General features: G+C 42.7%; 2 protein-coding genes across 2 annotated transcripts in view; both read right to left on the reverse strand.

Annotated features, from left to right (window-relative positions):
- Positions 1–327: 327 nt before the first annotated feature.
- On the reverse strand, positions 328–10,905 carry RPL37A (ribosomal protein L37a). The gene is given in 5 exon segments (XM_036755718.1): positions 328–479; positions 3,019–3,101; positions 4,026–4,154; positions 6,199–6,384; positions 10,867–10,905. Coding segments are annotated over 5 exon segments (501 nt in total). The 3' UTR covers positions 328–415.
- Positions 10,906–16,061: 5,156 nt separating this feature from the next.
- Positions 16,062–19,649, reverse strand: part of SMARCAL1 (SWI/SNF related, matrix associated, actin dependent regulator of chromatin, subfamily a like 1) — a 74,713-nt gene continuing 71,125 nt past the window's right edge. Inside the window, exon 16 of the mRNA XM_036753634.1 lies at positions 16,062–16,393. Within this exon, the coding sequence (XP_036609529.1) occupies positions 16,172–16,393 (222 nt within the window). The 3' untranslated portion in view covers positions 16,062–16,171. The remainder of the gene's footprint in view (positions 16,394–19,649) is intronic.

Genomic DNA, 19,649 nt, shown 5'->3' on the forward strand with positions numbered 1-19,649 from the left:
CTTCACCTCTTACAAACGATTTTAACAAACCAGTGGTAGAATGTTAAGAATATTGGGCTCAGAACTGAGACCTGGATTGTTAATATAGGGAGCTGCAAGATTTATTAGGCACTTTACAAACATTATCATCGTAGTTTGTGTACTGTCCAATTCTCCAATGCATGTTAATTATGATAGTTCTCTGTATAGGTTGGTCTTTTCCCTCCAATCACTTAATTCCACAAGAAAATAGAACCCCGTATCTCCACCACCTTTTACCCCAGCTTTTAAGCACCTACTCTGTACTAACCAAATATTTGCAAGCCAAGTATGAATAGGTTCGAAGAATGACTATTAAGAACCAAAGTGATTTTTATTCCATAAATTAACCCATTTATTGTTGGACTATGGGCTACAGGTATTTGATAAGAAGATTTTACTGGTCTTTCAATTCCTTCAGTCTTCTGATGGCAGATTTGACTGTGACTGCAGAGGTGGTACTGGAAAGAAAAGCAACAGAGTCAGATTTTCCAACATAAAGAGCTACTTTAACACAAGAAAGGATATTATGAAATCTCAACTAGAAATCTCTTTAAATGGCAAATGGAAGAAATTCTGCCTTTGCTAGTCTCATCTTAATGTTAAGATTTCTTATGGGATTTCCTAGTGGGAGATGCAAAATTACACTCAAAAAATCCATTCCTGGAGACTACATCTTTAAAAACATTCCACAGAAAGGTAAAATCTTGACTATACAGTATATGCTAGTATTGCTTCTGATGGCTTGGATACCAGCAGAAAACAAATAAGCAAATGGTAAAAGATAAAAGGGAGACATCAATTTTATGAGCTAGCACTGAAACAGCATTGTGGTAAAAAGATTCTGACTTTTGATATTTTATTGTTATTTTAATTTTGACTCTATAACAGCACCCTAATAAGAGCAGTTCCTTTACATCTTTACCCCTATTGTAGTGACCAAGGCTACATGTCTTGCTGTGTTCAATATATATGAATGCTAAGAGAATTGAACTGAAGTGGGACAGGTCCATTCCCAACAGAGCTTAAAAAATTTTCTAGTGTCCAGCAGTCACAAAAAGCTTTCTCATTCACACTTCAATGCTTTCTAATTTCTGCACAATTTAAACAATCTTGGGCTTCTGATTTACCAGAGCAGAACAGAGAAGTGGCAAATTGGAATGAAAAGAGCATAAGAGAAGCAGGACTGCAGAGAAGAATTGTCAGTGCATAGCATTAGCAATCACTTTTAAATGCCTTGTCTAAAAAAACCAATTTTAAAAATTCTGAACAGTTTAACTAAGAAAGATTTCATTTTTCACATACTATCAGCCTTATTCTGACTCAGTTGACAGCTTAGAAAGCTTCAACACTAAGCTGGCAAAAAACATGTGCTGAAGTTTTTGAAAATGTTTTAAAACTACCCAAATTTACCTTTGTCATTCACTCACTCTTAAGAAAATTGTCATGCTGATCCCTCAGCTACCAAAACTTAAGTCAAGTAAGTACATAATGTTTGACAAATATTTCCAACAAAAAACAGAATTAAGTTTTTCCAGTTTAAATAGCATGCCTTACTTTTCAAGGACTCTACTTCCTTATGAATATAACCTTATTCTCACTGATGAGTCAACTATCTCTAATGTTCTTTTCCCCGCTGTGTAACCAGCAGAGGGGGTACCTTTCTCTTTTCCTCTCCACTTAAAAATGGAGGCCCTCAAATTCTCTCAATCATTAAATTGTGTCAACTCTAAATCTTTCAGAAGTATTTTTAAAGATTAACTAAACTGCCAGCAACATCTGCATGTGATAAGAATTCTGACTCGATGGGGCTGGACTCAACTGAATCCTGAAAAGTTACTGCTGAGTCCCTTGGCCTCTTGATTTCTTAATACAACTAAGACATAAGAGACAATCAACAAGCATGTGTTAATAGCCGGGTGCTAAGAATACAAAGACAAAAAGCATCTTTGCCCCACAAGGAGCTAACACTATGAGATACAACACATACATGTAAGTATATACAAAACATATACCAAGAAAATAAAGGTAATTTCAGGGAGTAAATAGTACAGAAATCAAGAAGGGCCTCATGTAGCAGGTGAAGACGGGAATTAAGTGCACAGCAGCCATAAGGGACAGACTGTACAAAGGCTTAACAGACCAGCAATTTCTAAAGGAATCCCAGGTTCTGACCCATGTAAACTATCCTACAATACAGCTTCCCCATCTATAGACCTGCACAATTGCTTCTTTACATTCACAAAGATGACACCCTTCTTCTCAGGGCCCACTGGACTAACCTTCTGTACGTAAGGAGGATTATGTTGTCCTTCTTAGAGTTTAGTTTCCCAGGATCTATGGCCATGGCCATAGCAATCTCTAGTTTCCAGGTGTTAGATAATAACTCCCAGAATACCCCCAAGGTTCTTAGATAGTAATTCCTATCATCATAGTGATAGGCAGCCCTACTGAGACTGAGCAGTGAGATGCAGGGCTGACATAATGTGATACTTACTACACTTGTGCCAAATGATATTACCAAAGTTATTTTGTGAGGCTATTGCTAGCAACATGCCTTCTTTGTCTGTTGCCTGATAAAGCAGATGGGCACTGGTCAAGTGAGTAGGGAACCGATAGAGGAATGTAACAGTGCAATACTGTGTGTGCCTTGATTGGCAACCCCCTCGAGGCTTAGGGGATCCCATAGATGTTGTAGCTCCTACTATATTTTCAACAGCCCCTTCTAGAAGGGTGATTAGAGAATGCCATAGGAGTCGGTGCTCCCACTATCAGCAACACTCCCGTTGAGAAGACTAGACTAGAATAAAGTGAGATTAACCCCTCTGAAGCTGCCTTCCTGTCCTTCCTGTCTGACCAGATCAAGAATTAACCTGGAGTCTAGAAACTCCATTGCTTCCTGAGTGTTATTTGTGAAACACCTTCTTAGCACCACACACTACAGATATCTCTCTCTCTCTCACACACACACACACACCCCAACCCCGTGAACTGACTTACTTGTAGGTCCATGCACCACCAGCTACAGTTTTCATACAGGATCCACAATGCCAGATACCCACGGCCCGTCTCTTCATTTTGGTCTACAAAAAAACCAAATTTCCCACATGAACTAACCTCCACCCTTAAACAATTAAGACACTGAATTTAACTGTTTCAGCTCTCTAAAAGCTGTCTGGTGTGATGCTCAGTGAAGGGCAAGGCTGTCCCGAGCTTTCCTTTAGAATGTCTCTTCTTTCCATACCTCCAAATTAGGTACCTTGTCTTTCTAAACTTCTAGTCAACAAATGTTTATTATTATGACTTCTCTGAATATAATGTTTTTACTATTTTCCAGTTAAGTCTTTAATGTCTAAATTTAGCCTCATTCCTAACAACTCGCATTTATATAACACTCTCTCAACAACTTTTAGCCAAGTAGCATCATTGTGCCCATTTTGTAGAAGAAACTGAGGCTTAGAGAGGCTAAATGACTGGAATAGCAAGGATAGAGCTGGAATTTAAGAACAGTAAACTTTCTTGTATACTGCCTCACCTTTCACATCTGATAACTAAAAGACATATCGGAGAACCAAGAGAAAAAAAAGCTCTAACCTAAGCAACCGTGGCTATTTGCTCTTATCATGCTCCACCTCCCACTTGTGTGCCTTTGCTCAGTGTCCCCTGCCCTATGTGCTCCCTCCTGTTCACTCTCCCAATCCCCCAGAATTACTTAAGTCGCTGCCAAGGGTGAGCTTAGATGCTACCACAGGATCTTTCCTAATCCCCCCAAGTCTGTGATCTTACCCCAAATTTTATTTAATTTTCTCTGCCTCAGAATGTAAGTTCCTTCAGAGCAAGTCTTTTTCTTCCTATCCCTAAGGCTTAGTACATTGTCAGACACAAGGGCACTTATGATTTAAAAAGACTGGTTTTAAAGATTAAGAACAAGGGGGAGGGCAGAAAAACAATACTTTGGGAAAAGTTCTAAGAACAGTTAAAACAGTCACTTTCCCCATGGTACTCACCTTGCCACAGAAGGAGCAGGTATACTTGGCATGCTGGCTAATTTCAATTTTCTTCACCATTTTTCTGAGGGATGCACCATAACGTGTTCCATATTTACCAACAATTCCAACCTTCTTGGTGCGTTTAGCCTGTGATGTTCCAATTTCAATAAAACATTTAAACAATGAACTTGTTAACAGGGTATAAGAAGCTTATAATTTAATGACATTAAGATTCAACAATCCCTTGTAATCTAGTGTTGAGAACTAAGTACTAAAGACTGACTATGGAAGGGTTTCTAGGTGTCACAGCAGATAAAGTGAGGCATCCAGGTGTCAGGAAGACCAGAGGTCAAACCCAGCCTCGTGCATTTTGCATTTAAATGGCAGACCCTGGACAAGTCCTCTGCCTCAATCTCATCAGCAAAATGGGGATAATAGGACCTACCTCCCAGGTTATTGTAATGATCAAATGAAATATCTGTAATGAGCTTTTAAAATCTTAAAGCATCATAATAAATGCTGGCTATTATTTTATTTCATTAGCAATCAAAATAAAGCATGATATAGTGAAAAGTAACCTGAAAGTGGGGTTGGTAAGTAGAGACCTCAGTACAAATTCTGCCTTTGATCCATACTAGGCTATGTGACCCTAGCAGACTAGTCATTTAACCTCTCAGTGCTCCCAGGTAACTGTACTAAGTATCAAAAGTAGAAATTTGCATTGGAAGCGAAAGTTCAGGTGGTAATCAATCAATCAACATTTATTAAACACCTAAGTATCAGGCACTGAACTAAGTGCTGATGATACAAGGCAAAACAAACAAACAAACAAAAAAAAAAACACCAGTCCCTGCCTTCAAGGAGCTTACAATCAAAGGTGAAATGAAAAGCTACTCCCGTCACAGGGGTTTTGGGGAGGGTCCAATGTATGTAATATACTTCGTACACTTAGTACCATGAGTTATTACCTGATCCCAAAAGCGACCTGGAGATGACAACCCTGCTCCCACTCTAAGGAATCAGAGCTCCAACCGCTAACAACTAACTTAACATTTATATAATCACCCTTAAATTTGTATGAACAATGTGTTTATATAAATTTATATAAACATCCCTTCACAATTTACACAATCCTTTATGGTTCAGTCAGTCAAGGCCCAAACAGTGCTTCTGTTAGCTGTCTCCAATTTCTCCTATGTGTGTCTATGTACGTGTCTGTATGTAGTTGGTGGCCTTTGCCCCTTGCTTTTCTTTGCATTCCCCCAGCAGCTAGCACCCGTACAGCTCTTTTATAAATTTCATCTCATTTGATCCTAACAACTCCTCAGGGAGGTCGGTGCTATCATCACCCCCATTCCTGTGGCTGTTCAGTGGTTTCAGTCTGTCCCATTCTTCATGACCTCATTTGGGGTTTTCTTGCCATTTCCTTCTAGGGCTTAGAGAGGAGGAAACTGAGGCAGAGACAAGTGACTTGCCCAGGGTCACACAGCTAAAAGTGTCTAGGCGGTGTCTTCCTGGCCCGGCACTTTGTCCACTTTGCCACCTATCACTCCCAATTTACAGAAAAGTAAACCGAGGCAAACAATAAAGGGACTTGCCCAACATCGAATAACTCGGGTTTCCCTGACTCCACTCTAGACACCTAAGCTCAAAGCATGGCAAATAAGAAGCGCCTAATGAATGCTTCTAGACCGGCTGGACGCCGGGCACAAGGCGGCTGTTTAAAACCACGGCCGGGTTGCTGCCCCGACTAAGATCAAACTTGCCTACACGGTGGGTGGGGGGCTGGAAATGGGCCTCCTTCCTCATCCGCCACCCGCAGTCTCCTCCCCAGCCTCTCTGGGCCCACCCTCCCTCGGACGCCGGGGTCCGCTCCCGGCCCTGCCACTGCCCCCAAACCGTGCCAGGGCCCCGCACGCTCCGCAGACCCCCTCCCTGTCCTCCTGGGGCGCAGGCGCACGAGCGGGGCTACGTCCTTCCAGGCCGGGCAGGCCGCGCGCGTCTCCCCGGGCCCGGCCCCCGCGCCAGGTCCCGGGGCAAAGGCCACCGCGGCAGCAGAGGGCCGGAATGGGGTAACGCGAGTACGGCAGAGGCCGAAGAAGGACGGGGGCGTTCTGGGTCAGAAAGGGGCCGGTGCTGGGGTAGATGGCGGCGGATGGAGAGAGGCCTACGGCCGGAGGGGGTAGCTTACCATGTTACCAGTCGCGGGGCTGGAGCTCGGAGAGGAAAGAAGATAGTGCGCACGCGCGCTTTCAGAGCGTGAGACCGGAAGTGAAGGTCGTGGAGGTGGGGCTAGCTAGCAACAGAACTCTATGGTTGGGCGGTAAAGCTTAAGGATGAGTCCTCCAGGATGCTCTTCCCTGCTCTGTGGATGAGGCTGCGAGTGTTGGGAATATAGTCACAGAATGTGGAAGAGTTTTCATAGGAATATAGGATTTAAAAGTAGGAGGATACTATACAGTCACAGGATATTAGATCTGGAAAATTTCATAGGAAATAGGGTTTAAAAGTAGACAGAGACTTTTAAGTCCATCTGTATTTTACAGATCATAGATACAGATAAGGAGTTATTAACTTTTTTGTGTGTTATGGGCTCCTTTGACAGTCTGGTGGAGGCTATGGACCCCTTCTTAGAATAATGTTTTAAAATGCATAAAATAAAATACATAGGATTACAAAACCCTAATTATATTGAAATAGAGTTATCAAAATATTAAATAATAATAGTAGCCAACATTAACATAGTTAAAATGCAAGTCCAGTGCTTAATTCACTGCTCCAAGACCTTGCTGTTAGGGAGTTTTTAAGCTACATAAAGTTTAATTTTACCTCAATGAAACTTTTACCATTGATTTTGGTTCTGCCTTGTGGAGCAAGTAGTAATTACACCTCTTTTGAGGTAATCAAGCAAATTCTGGATGGATGATCTTTTGTCGGGGATACTGCAGAGAGGATTCTTTTTCACGAATAGGCTGTGAGGTCCTTTTCAACTTTAAACTTCTGTGATTCTTTGATTCTGCTCACAGGACAGTCTCTCTCCTCTGTGTCATTTTCATTCACTCTAGTGCATTCAATTTACTCCCTTTATATGCAGATGATACCTAAATCCAGTCTTAAATCCGACTCCAAAATTCTAGTCCCACATCACCAACTGCCTCCTGACTATCTCCACTTGGATATCTCGTTGGCATTTAAACTTAAAATGTCTAAAATGAAAATGATCCACTCTCTCCCTAAACTTGTCCATCCTTTGAGCTTATCTTTTCAGCCACTCAGGACTGAAGCATCAGGATAATTGTGAATCCTCTTACCCCTCCTCTGCCCCTTATATATAAGTCTTACGGGCTCTAGCTCCTCATCTCTACTTCCACTATCACTCTCTGCCTTAGTTCCTAATCTTACAGTTGGGCTATTATAATAGAATCTAACTAGTGTCTCTAACTCTAGCATTTCTCCTCTCTAATCCATCCTTCACACAGCTGTGAAAATAACTTTCCAAATAATAATTTCCGGTATTTGTTGTTCACTCGTTTTTCAGTCGTATCTGACCCTTCATCATCCCATTTGGGATTTTCCTGGCAAAGTTGCTGGAGTGCTTGGCCATTTCTTTCTCCAGCTCATTTTACAGATGAGAAAACTGAGGCAGACAAGGTTAAGTGACTTACCCAGGGTCACACAGCTACTAAGTGCCTGAGGCCAAATTTGAACTCATGAAGATAAGTCTTCTTGACTCCAGGCCAAGAGCTCTACCTAGCAGGGCTGCTTAAACTTTTTCCACTTGAGAACCCCTCAGTGATTCTTAAATTGTAGGAACTGACCCCATGGGGAGCAACTGATGGGGAGCAACCCTTGCAGAAAAGGAACCTACCTTTCCTGTTACCACAAACAGCAACTACTGGCCAACTGCAACCATTGGACAGATGAGCCCAGAATCCCTGGGAATAGCAGTGTCCCCTAGACCGGTGGTGTCAAATTCAAATAGAAACGGGGGCCACTAATTCATACATAAGAATCCCTGTGGGCTGCCTACCGAAATAACTTTAAATGTGACATTATTTATGTTTCATTGTATTTTTATTTATTTTGTTAAACATTTCCCAATTGTATTTTAATCTAATTCGGTCCAACTTCCTGGCAGTGTTGTGAGCTGAATGCAGGCCATGTGTGATATCTCTTGACACAGACCGCCAAACTTGCTATCAGCTTACCCCCACCCCTCAACATCCAGGAGAGGAAAAATCTTACCGCCAGAGTCTTTGATAGTGCACACAGTTCAAAATCAGAAAGAGATAAGCTTTTATCCATGGAAATTACTTTAAAGAAGATGCATTGCCACCTGCTGTGTTACTGCACCCTATGGACAACTGGGGCTTTCCATCTGACTTGTTGCTGAATTCACATTGTCTGCCCCCTTTAGAATGCGAGCTCCTTGAGCGCAGGGAATGTCTTGTACCCCCACCAGTATTCTCAGAGCTTGGCAACAATAATAGCATTTAGATGGCGCTTACTATGTTCCAGGCCCTGTGCTAAGCAATTTACAATTATCTCATTTGATCCTTACAACAACAGTCCTGGAAAGTAGGTGCTATTGTAATCTCTGTTTTACAGATGATGAAACTGAAGCAAACAGGGTTAAGTGACTTGCCCAGGGTCGCACACACATTAAGTGTCTGAGGCCAGATTTGAACTCAGGTGCTTCCAACTCCAAGGCCAATGCTCTATCCGCTGAACCACCAAGCTGCTCCAACCCACTCATTTTAAAGATAAGGAAACTGAGGCCCAGAGAGGTCTCGACTTATCCAAGGTTGTTGTTCAGTCACTTTATGACCCCATATAGGGTTTTCTCGGCCAAGATGCTAGAGTGGTTTACCATTTCCTTCTCTAGCTCATTTTACAGATGAGGAAACTGAGGCAAACAAGGTTAAGTGACTTGCCCAAAGCTACACAGGTATTAAGTGTTTGAGGCCAGATATGAACTCAGGTCTTCCTGACTCCAGGCCCAGAGCTCTATTCAAGGAGCCACCTAGCTGCCTTGTCCAAAGTTACACAGGTAACAGTCATTAGAGGCAGGATTTGAATCCAGTCCTCTGAATCTAAAACCAATTTTCTTTCCACTGTAGCATACAGCAATCTCTCAAGAAACGAGCCAAAGCAGTACTGCCCAGACAGTCAACAGAGAGATCTTCACATCCTGGAACTGTCTTAGCATTGCATCATTCATTTAGAAGTGGAAGGAGCTCTCCATCCCAGTTTTATAGAAACTGAGGACAAGGGACATGATTTGGCCCAACTAACACAAGCATTAAGTGGTAGACCCAGGATTTGAATTAACTCTCTTATCCAGGGCGTTCTCTGTTGATCCACACTGCCTTTAAGTCAGCATCCAGCAGCTCTTCAGGGGAGACAGATGGAGAAAGGTAGAACAAATGAGAGTGAGGGGGGGAGAAAAACAGAGAGACAGAGACAGAGGAAGAAAGAGAGATTCAGAGAGAGAGAGAGAGAGAGCACAAAAGAAAGATACAGAGACAGAGAAAGACAGAGGGGGACAGAGATAGAGCAAAAGACACAGAGACAGTGAGAAAGACAGAGAGACAGAGACAGAGGCAGAACAAAAGAGAGAAGAGACTGTGAGAGAGACAGAGGTAAAGCAAAAGAGACAGAGACAATGAGAAAGCCAGAAAGGAAGACAAAGGCAGACACAGAGAGGGATAAAGCAAAAGAGACAGACACAGTGAGAAAGAGAGAGACAGAGAGAGAAATAGAGCAAAAGAGACAGAGACAGTGAGAGAGCCAGAGAGAGAGAAAGAGAGAGTCAAAGAGGAAGACAGAGATAGAGGAGAGGGGTAGAGCAAGAGACAGACAAAGACAGAGAGGCAGAGACAGAAAGAGATAGGGAGACAGAGACATAGAGACAGAGAGCACAACAGAGAGAGAGAGAGAGAGAGAGAGAGAGAGAGAGAGAGAGCTCTTGAACTGCAGCATTAGAATGGCAGAAAATGAGGTGCTCCATTCTGAAGACTTTTTTCACATGCTGAGTAATTTTGTCAGAGTTGAACAATTCCCTTTAAACAGCAGACTGGAGGAAGAGGGAATGGCACTTTGATGAAATCAGCTCTAAGGGTCTTCAGAGAATTCCACCTCTCATAAAATCTCAATTTATCTTCTCTATACACAGATAAATCTTGAATCCCATTAAAGAGCTGTCAGGTATACACTTTATCTATAATGCGTCCCCATAAAAACCTCAGTATAATCTCTGCTGAGTCACCTAGAGTCTTCAAGAACACTCAAAATTCACTTTCCCTTTATAAAAATAAATAAATTAATTAAAAACTGGCCCCCAGAGAGAGAGAGAGAAGTTCTTTTAGCTGTTGAGTCAAAGGAATTCTCCAGTGGCATACAGAACATTTTCCCCTTGAAAGTATTCACAGCTGCCACCATCATCCCAAAAGCACATCCTGCTCAGAGACAGGAAGCAGTTGATACCAGACAGCCACAGTCTCAGTAATCAGGTTTTCTCCACTGCGTCCTCTTCACTTCTGGTTTGAAGAGCTCTTGAGCTTCATTAAAACTCCAAGTAGCCCCAGGTAAGCATGAGGATGGCAGAAGAAAGGAAACCAGACATTTGAGGCTGCAAAGCTCAATAGAAAAAAAAAGAAAATTCAACAGCCAAGAAGAAAAGTCAAGTTCCATCGAGAGCTGGCCTTGTTTGTTTTCCCCAAGCTCCAGTAGCTGGATCTGAAGGTGATGACTCAAAGGTAAACTACAAACTCAGAGCGCCATTTAAAGTCTGGGTGAAATCCCCTGGTTTATTGTACCTTGTTTTCCTTCTTGTTCTCTCTGTTCTGGCCAAAGTTACCTCCTTCCCATTGCCTGAATGTCGCACTCCCTCCTCCATGCCTGGAACACATTCCTTCCTCATCTCTAGGAATTCTTAGCTTCTTTCAAGGCTCAGCTTATGAGTCATTTTCTAAAGGTAACCTTTCCTAAACCCTGCTTAGTGCTGAGGGTTGCTTCCCTCCTCATTAAGTTATATTATTATGTATATATTTGTCTGTTTACATGTTGGAGAAGCAGCTTGGTGCAGAGCGCAGAGAGCTGGTTTTGAAGCCAGAAAGACCTAGGTTTGAGACTTACCTCTGACACATGGCCCTGGAACAGTCACTTTTCAATGCCTCTGACAACTGTCTATGACTGTGAAATTGAAGAGCAGGTTCAGACCTATATGGTTAAAGAGTTTTCCTTGCATTGCATTCCCTATACCAATGAAATCACAGGTCTTGTTACAAAAAAAAAAAAGACATACATTACCTCCAAGATCATATATAAAATCCTCTTTCATTTTTAATCTTTACAACCTATCCCCTTCCCACCAATCCAGTCTTCTTACAATTAATTTCCTTCCACATACTCTGATTCAATGACACTGGCCTTTTGTTGTTGTTGAGTCACTTCAGTCGTGTCTAACTCTTCATGACCCCATTTGGGGTTTTCTTGGTTTGCCATTTCCTTCTCCAGCTCATTTTACAGATGAGGAAACTGAGGCAGACAGGGTTAAGTGACTTGCCCAGAGTCACACAGCTAATGTCTGAGGTCAGATTTGAACTCAGATCTTTCTGACTCCAGACCCGGCCCTTTCTCTCCCGACTCCATGCATTTGCATCAGTTGTCTGCTAAACCTAAAAGGCTATTCTCCATCTCTTGCCTTCCCTGGATTTCTTCAAGACTGAGCTCAAATCCCACTTTCTGCAGGAGGCCTTCCTGGTTCTCTACCTCACCCCTAAATCCTCTACCCCTAGCGCCTTCTATCTGAGATTACCTTCCATTTACACCCTATTTATCTTCTGCATACGAGTTAGCGCATGCTGTCTCTCCCATTACAACATGATGTCCTTGTGGGCAAGGACTGTGCTTTTTTACTTTCTTTGTACCTCCAGTGCTTGGTACATGGTAAACCCTTTGGAGATGCTTGATGGACTGACTGTATATGTCCCTCATAGAAAGCAGATTCAATGAGAGCAGGGACAATTTTTCATTTTGCCCGTATTTCCAGTGCCTAACACAGTGCCTTCCACGTAGAATGGATGTAACCAAGCCAAACAAATTTATTCCTATATTGAGCACTGGCCCTTGGTCCTTATTTTGTAGAACATCACAATGGAGAGAGCTCAGCTCCCACCCAGATCCCTCTCTTATTGGCCTCAACAGCCAATAAGTAGAATTTAGCCAACTGGGGTCAATACAAGAGATTTCTTGTCTCTTAGCTTGGTAATCCTAGAACTCAGTAAGAAGGAAGGGGATGGGAAAGGCAGCTGTAGTAGGGTGGCAGATCACTTTAGCAGTAGCATAGAAGATGGACTGGAGACCCCTAGGATTGCACCCAAGCCAGGCATGTATTCGTTCCTCTCCAAGATGCATTCATGACTCTGGACTTTCTCTTTTTCTGATTGGCTGGTTTTCCCCACAACCTCACACTTTAAGGAGGATGCCCAGGCCAGACATAGCTTCCTTTTTAGGTTGTATTCTGAATTCTCCAAACTTTCTCTGCCATGCTCCCAGGAGAGTAGCCTCCCCACCTTTTGGTGCTATCTTCAGCCATTAGAATGTGAGCTCCTTGAATATCATACACATCTCTTCTCAGCAGTATGATGATCCAAGACAATTCTAAAAGACCCATGATGGAAAATGCTCTCCACCTCCAGAGAAAGAACTGATGGAGTCTGACTGCAGATTGAAGCAGACTATTTTCACTTTCTCTGGTTTTTTTTCATGTTTTTTTCCTTTTGTTTTGGTTTCTTCTTTTATAACATCACTACTGTGGAAATATGTTTTACATGATTGCACATGTATAACCTGTATCAGATTGGTTGCCATATTGGAGAGGGGGAGAAAAATTTGGAACTCAAAATCTTATAAAAAATGAATGTGGAAAATTATCTTTACGTGTAATAGGAACAAATAAAATACTATTTACATAAAAAAGAATGTAAGCTCCCTGAAGGCAGGGATTACATTTCTGCTTCTCTTAGTATTCTCAAGCAGCAAGGGCACTATACTTGGAGTCAAAGCTTCGAATTCCAGCTCTGTTACTTAATACCAACATGACCCGAGGCACTTCCTATTTCTTGGTTCCAGGTTCCTCGTTGTCAAATTTGGAGGGTTATAGCACTAAATCTCCTAACCCTAAGGTAAGAAATGGGGTTGGAGTTGTTACTGTTATTTACTCTACCATTTTGCAGTTTGCTCCTTTGCTCTGAGGGAATACAAATCCTCACAGAGTCAAGGAGCAAAGATTTTAAAGGACATGAAGCCTCTGGTGCTGAGTTCACTGGGTGAGCCAGCGGTTTGGAAATGGCTCCTGATGCTTAATGTTTGACAGTGACCTAGAAAAAGGCTCATCTGGAGCCAAGAAGGAAGTGAAAACAGCTACCCTAAGCACTATGCCATTAGTCCTAATTGGATCACCTGCAGCCCCTGAAGGCAGCTTCCTGAACCCAGCTCCAGAGGCAAGAGCTGGACAAGGTCACACTGGGAACACAAAGGCACTTTGGCCCTGGACAGGTGAGGTGACAGGCAAGCTCCTGGAGTTCTGTGAGCACTGAGATGAACCTTCAGAAGTTCATTTAAGGAGACCTAATAAAACAACAAAAGTGATTTTTAAAAAATCATAGTTCAAAGCTTCACAAAAATCCCAGTTTTCCTTTGGGTCTTTAACTAAACAAGTCAACAAAAACTTGAACATGAATTCATAGGAATGTCTTTTTTTTTTTTTTGGCAGAGGGAGAGAGGAGGAGAAATGACCCAGCTCTAGAGAAGGGAGAAGCATTTGATGTTAATTATGGGCTCTAAAACTGCTGCCATTCAGTTGTGTTTGACTTTTTGTGACACTATTCAGGGTCTTCTTGGCAAAAATACTGGAGTGGTTTGCCATTTCCTTCTCCAGCTCATTTTACAGATGAGGAAACTGAGTCAAACAGGGTTAAGTGACTTGCCCAGGGTCACACAGCTAATAAGTGTCTGAGGCCAGATTAGAATTCAGGAAGATGAGTTTTCCTGACTCTAGCCCAGCGCTCCCTTCACTGAGCCACCTAGCTGTCCTATATAGATGAGCTATAACATCACCTTTCCCAAACCAGACTTCTAGGTGACTCCCTGGCCACGATTTGCAAACCATGCTCCCCCACACCAGGAGTGTGCTGAACCAGATCAAATCAGCTTGAGAGAGCCGGTTGTTAAATTTTCAATGAGCACCTGTACCTCGGGAATTGCAAATGCTACATATCAGGCCTTGAATTATTCTACTGATTATCTTGACTAGAAAGTGATGGAGAAAATGTTAATAATACTGATTAAACTTAAAAGTGTGTCATGGGCACAGTATTTTTTTTCTCTCAGAGAGCTGGTTGTTAAACATTTACCAGCAAACCCCCCACCACACCCCATGCCCCACCCCCATTTCCTTTATGTGCTGTCTTCTCCCTCCAGGGCAGCAGCTATCTTGCTTTCTTATATTTGTATCCACTTAACAAATGCTTCATTCATCCAGGTAACATGTCTTGGGATGGGATGTGATAGCAAGCATTCAATTTGCTCTCAGATATTTGCAGCCAAGTGTTAAAGTGGGTAGCTACAGCACCAGGCCTGAAATCAGGAAGCCCCAAGTTCAAATCCAGCCTCAGACGTATACTTGATGTGACCGTGGACAAGTCATGTAACCTGTTTCCTCAGTTTCCTTGATGTTGCCATATTGCTGTATTGCTGCTAGCACCTAAGTCCCAGGGTTATGAGGGAAAAATGGGATATTTGTAAAGAGCTTTATGAACCTTAATGGGCTATGTAAATGTTATTTTACCTATATGATTATCCCCAACCAGATACAGGGTTATTTTAAACCCACTATCCCTGGCTCTTCAACAGGGAAAACGGTAAGTCAGTACCACCTTACCCAGTCCTTTCTGGGGGCCATCTCTAGTGGTCCTGGTCTGGTCACTGGACCCAGATGGCTCCAGAGGAGAAAGGGAGGCTGGTGACTGCACAGCCTTCCCTCACTGAAATCCAATTCACTTGCACGTCACGGCATCACCTCCCTGATGTCACGGTCCACCTTGAGAACCAGAGAAATAACCCAGCCCTTGCCAGGCTCAGCACTTAGCACCGTGCCTGGCACGTAATAGGCACTTAATGAATGTTAATTAATTGACTGATTAATTATAACTCCCTTTTGTGTGTCTGTTACTTCCCATTAGTTTTCTTCTTTCCTCTCCCGGCTGCCATCCTGATTCTCCTGGTCTTTCTCTTCAAAGCCCCAGAAACCTCTCTACCCTGGAAACTCACTCTGGACTTCACATGCTGGAAGTACGCTCCCTCTGATCCTTCAGTTCCTCCCATAACCTCCATTTTCAGGAGAAGACCTCTAGGATTTTTCCTGCCTTTGCCGCCTCTACCTCACCTTTTCCATCTCCCTTTTCAGTGTGGTCTTTCCAATAGAATATAAACTCCTAGAGGGCAGGAACAGTCTTTCTGCTGGTACTTGCATTCCCAGTTCTTAATACAGTACCTGGCATATACTTTTGCAAATATTAAGTGTCCCCCAAGTGCAAGGAATTGTGTACCTGTTCCATCCCCTAACTAGGCTGTAAAATTCCACAAAGATGGAGACTATGACTCATCTCAGCTTTGGATCTGCCCCAAAGCTTAGTGCGGAGCTCTGAACACAGTAGGTGCTTAATATATGATTACTGATTTGAGAGTCTAAGCGAGGAGCTGGACAATCACATATCTGAATACAATGATACGAGATTTCCTCAGTTCTGGGTATGGGAATACAGATCAGAACCCATCTATGATTCAGTAGCTCAGCCCTAAGGCTGAGGAGCTGCTTGTACCACAAAGGATAAATGACTTGTCTAGGGTCACACAGTAGTAGGTGTGAGAGGCAGAATCTGAACCTAGGTCTCATCCAGCCCAGCATTTTCTCTACTCCTCAATGGTGTCTACTCAGAACAGCAGAAATAAAATTCAGAAACTGCCATGAAATGAAGAAGTGAAAGCAGGTTGAAAAAAATAGATGACTTGCTTTATTTTAATACATACATTTTTTTAAAATCAGTGATTTTCTTTTAAGGTCTGTTTCCTTCTGAGAGCCAAATGACAAGTCTTTCCTGTCATTTTTGATCAAAAAAGTCTGTAATCCGCCTCTTCTTAGGTGAGCTCTCTTCCCAGGGGCTGGCTCCGTCCCGGAAAGCACTCTCTGACATCTCTAAGGAGCCGCCTCTCTCACAGGCTTCCGAGGCCTCCAGGAGCATTGCCTCATCTATATCGTCTCCATCCATGTCTTCTGAGAAGGATGCCAAGAAGAGGTCATAGATCTTCTTCTGCTTTGGGTCCTTTGGTAAGAAAGGAAAGCAGGATAATTCAACCACCAGGGGAAGAAATACCAACACCCTGACTCTCTCCCAATTTTCTTAGGCACTTGGAGAAACTCAGGGCCTAGATCATTCACAACAATAGCATTATCATTCCTACTCCTATTTTTACAAACCCACACAGACTTGCCCTAAGTCATAAAGCTAATAAAGGGCAGAGTGGAATCGGAATCCACAGGATCATGGATTTAGAAATGAAAAAGACCTTTAAAGGACATTGAGTGTCTCCTTTTCACTTTACACATGAAGAAACAGGCCTCAGAGGGGCTGGTCACACAGACAGCAAGTGGCAGGCCTCTAACCCAAAATGTGCTTTGAGCCAAGGCCTTCTGACCCCCAGACTAGTGGCTTTCCACACACCAGGCTGTAGCTAAAGAAGTCCTTCAATCCCCTGAACTGTCTGAGCTCAGCCTTGGTACTGAGATCTCAGTAAACCTCTTCTCACCAAAGCACTTACCTACTGAGTATCTGACTCTTATATACCTTTGTTCCCTTTCTCGCCCTTCCACGGATTAAAAAAAAAAAACAACAAAAAACCAGATGCTGATAAGTCTTAGGAAAAATACAAAGAAACAAAACATGAGATAGGGGTCATGGAAAGGTCTTCTCCCAGGCCACTATTCATGCCCTGTGGACTCCCCTACCTCCCAGCTCACCAGGTCTCAGCCAACATTCAAAGGGTTAAAATTTCACAAAGCCTTCCCCAACGATGGTTAAGATGTGAGGTTCCTTTGCAACTATCCAGGGCCCTGATACTTTACTGCATTCTTTACCACTTAATGCCCTCTGTGCATCCCTAGCTATAAAAAACACTAAGTCATTTATAGATTCTGACATGGTCCACTTCTCTGGTTTCTTCCTACTTTTCTCACCCCTCTGATGGTTTCTTTTCTTTCCATATCCTAACTATAGGTATTCCCCAGGGATCGATGGCAGTCCTCTCCTCTCCTCTCTACATGCTCACTCACCGGAGCCTACCTACTTCAGCTTTTTATTCCCAAGTGCCTGAAGAACATCTCGCCTTATGGAGACACTCTGTAGTAAGAGGCGCTCTTTCTCTCAAGTCCCCAGACACACTGGGACAGGAAGAGGAGTAGAAAGAAATACACCTGTTCCTCAGTGCCATTTCTGGACCATCTCTTTGCTAAAATGGGTCATAATTCAATCAACTTATCTAACAAGTCTTTGCTAAGTCTGACAACAGAGAAATGCACAGAGTGAAATTCATCATCGTTGCCGTCCACTTCCATGAGTCTTTGTCACCTGAGGCAGATCCCTGTCTCAGTCAACTACTGGTATCCCCTCTGTTGTTTGCCCTGTGTTCGTTCTTGAAGAGGACCAGTGATATCACAGAGGGTGATGTCTTGACTTGTGCGTGAATTGGATTTAAGTGAGGCAAAGCTGTACAAAGTCATCGGCCTCGCTAACCCTCTCTCTACTTTCTTAAGGCGTTCCAATTCTGGCTTATAGTGTGCTTCCCCACCCCAAATGCTGTCTTCATATTGTGAACATGCTCTTGTCCCATTGTACACTCTGACCTCTAAGTCTGTCAATTTCCTCAACTCCCAGGACCCATATCTTCATTCTCCTTTAGCCCCCTGAGGGGACAGTCATATCATAGACTAGAGCTGCAAGGGACCTCAGAGGCTAACCAGTCCCACTCATACCCAAGAGAGTCCCTCCTGTAATGTACCCAACTAGACCATCACACATTCCTGTGCTACTTCTATAACAATGAACTCTGAAATTCCTTTTTCTGATCATAGCCTATCCTAACTTTCCTGTCTCACTCTTCCTAAACCTACTCACCTTCAATCTCTCCTCATCTTCCGGAACCTTCCATGCTGCCTACAAACATGCCCAGGCCTCTCTCATCTTTAATAATCCTTCACCTAACCTTGCTGTCAAGTCATAGTCCTACATCTGTTCTCCTTTTCATTGCCAAAATCCTAGAGAGCCCGTCAACACTGGTGTCTCTACTTCCTCACCTCCCACTCACTTCTCAGATTCTTACAATTTGTCTTCTGATCTGACTACTTGACTGAAACTGCTCTCCAAGGTTACTAATGATTTCTTAACTGCTAAATCTTTTCTCAATTCTCATTTGTCACTTTTGCTACTGTCAACCTGTCTTTTTAATATTCCTGCCCCGCCCCCCCGCCCCCCCCAGCTTCCAAGACACTGCTCTCTCCTGGTTCTCCTGCCTGTTTTCTTATTCCATCTTGGGGTCTTTTGATAGATCAGCACTCTACCTGCTAATCAATCTCAGGATTCAGGGAAACCAGGACAGGGTTCTATTATTTTTCTCTCTCTACACTTTTAGTGGTGATCTCACTGATTCCTATCATCTCTAAGCAGGTATCTCCAAATTCTATACACTTAATCCTAATCTCCTAAACTCTATAGGGTGTCCCTAAAGTCTGGACACATAGGCAAAAATGCATATTTTGAAATATTTGGAATATTAACAGACCTTAGCCCCCTTGACTTCTTTTTCTGGGGTATGCTAAAGGAGAAGGTGTACTCAATGAAAACCACAGATACAACACACTTGATTGAACGCATAGAGAGTGAACGTGCTAAAATTGACGGCAGTATGGAGTTACTGCATTGAGTTCACATGAATCTTGCAAAGAGCATCAACATATGCATAACAAATGATGGAAATCATATTGAAGATGTTATTTGTTAATATTACAATTAAATAAAATGTTGTTGAAAATTTCATTCATTTCAATTCTTGAAAATATGCATTTTTGCCTATGTGTTCAGACTTTAGGAACACCCTGTAGTTTTTTGTTTTTTTTAAATCAACTGCCTATTGTGTTATCTCCACCTGGCTGTCCCGGAGGCATCTGAAACTTTACATCCCTTAAAAGGATTCCTATCTTTTCCATGATACTTTCAACTCTTCCTCCAAACCTTCTTAATTCTCTAAAGGGCAACAGAATCCCTCTTGTCCTCTAGGTTTACAACCTTGGAGACATCATTGACTCTTCCTTCCCTCTTCTTCCCCTCCCAGATTCGATCAATTGCTGAGACTTACCAATTCTGCCTCCATAACATCTTTTTTGCTGGGCCCTTTTCTTCCGTTAATACAGCTACAACTGTCATTCAAACCCTCTTCATCTCTTGCCTTTACTATTGAAACAGCCTCCTACCTGGAGTCAGTCTCTCCTCTTCAATCTATCTTTCACAAAACTGTCAATTTAATTTG

This window comes from Trichosurus vulpecula, chromosome 4, assembly GCF_011100635.1.
Source record: "Trichosurus vulpecula isolate mTriVul1 chromosome 4, mTriVul1.pri, whole genome shotgun sequence".
NCBI lineage: Eukaryota > Metazoa > Chordata > Mammalia > Diprotodontia > Phalangeridae > Trichosurus > Trichosurus vulpecula.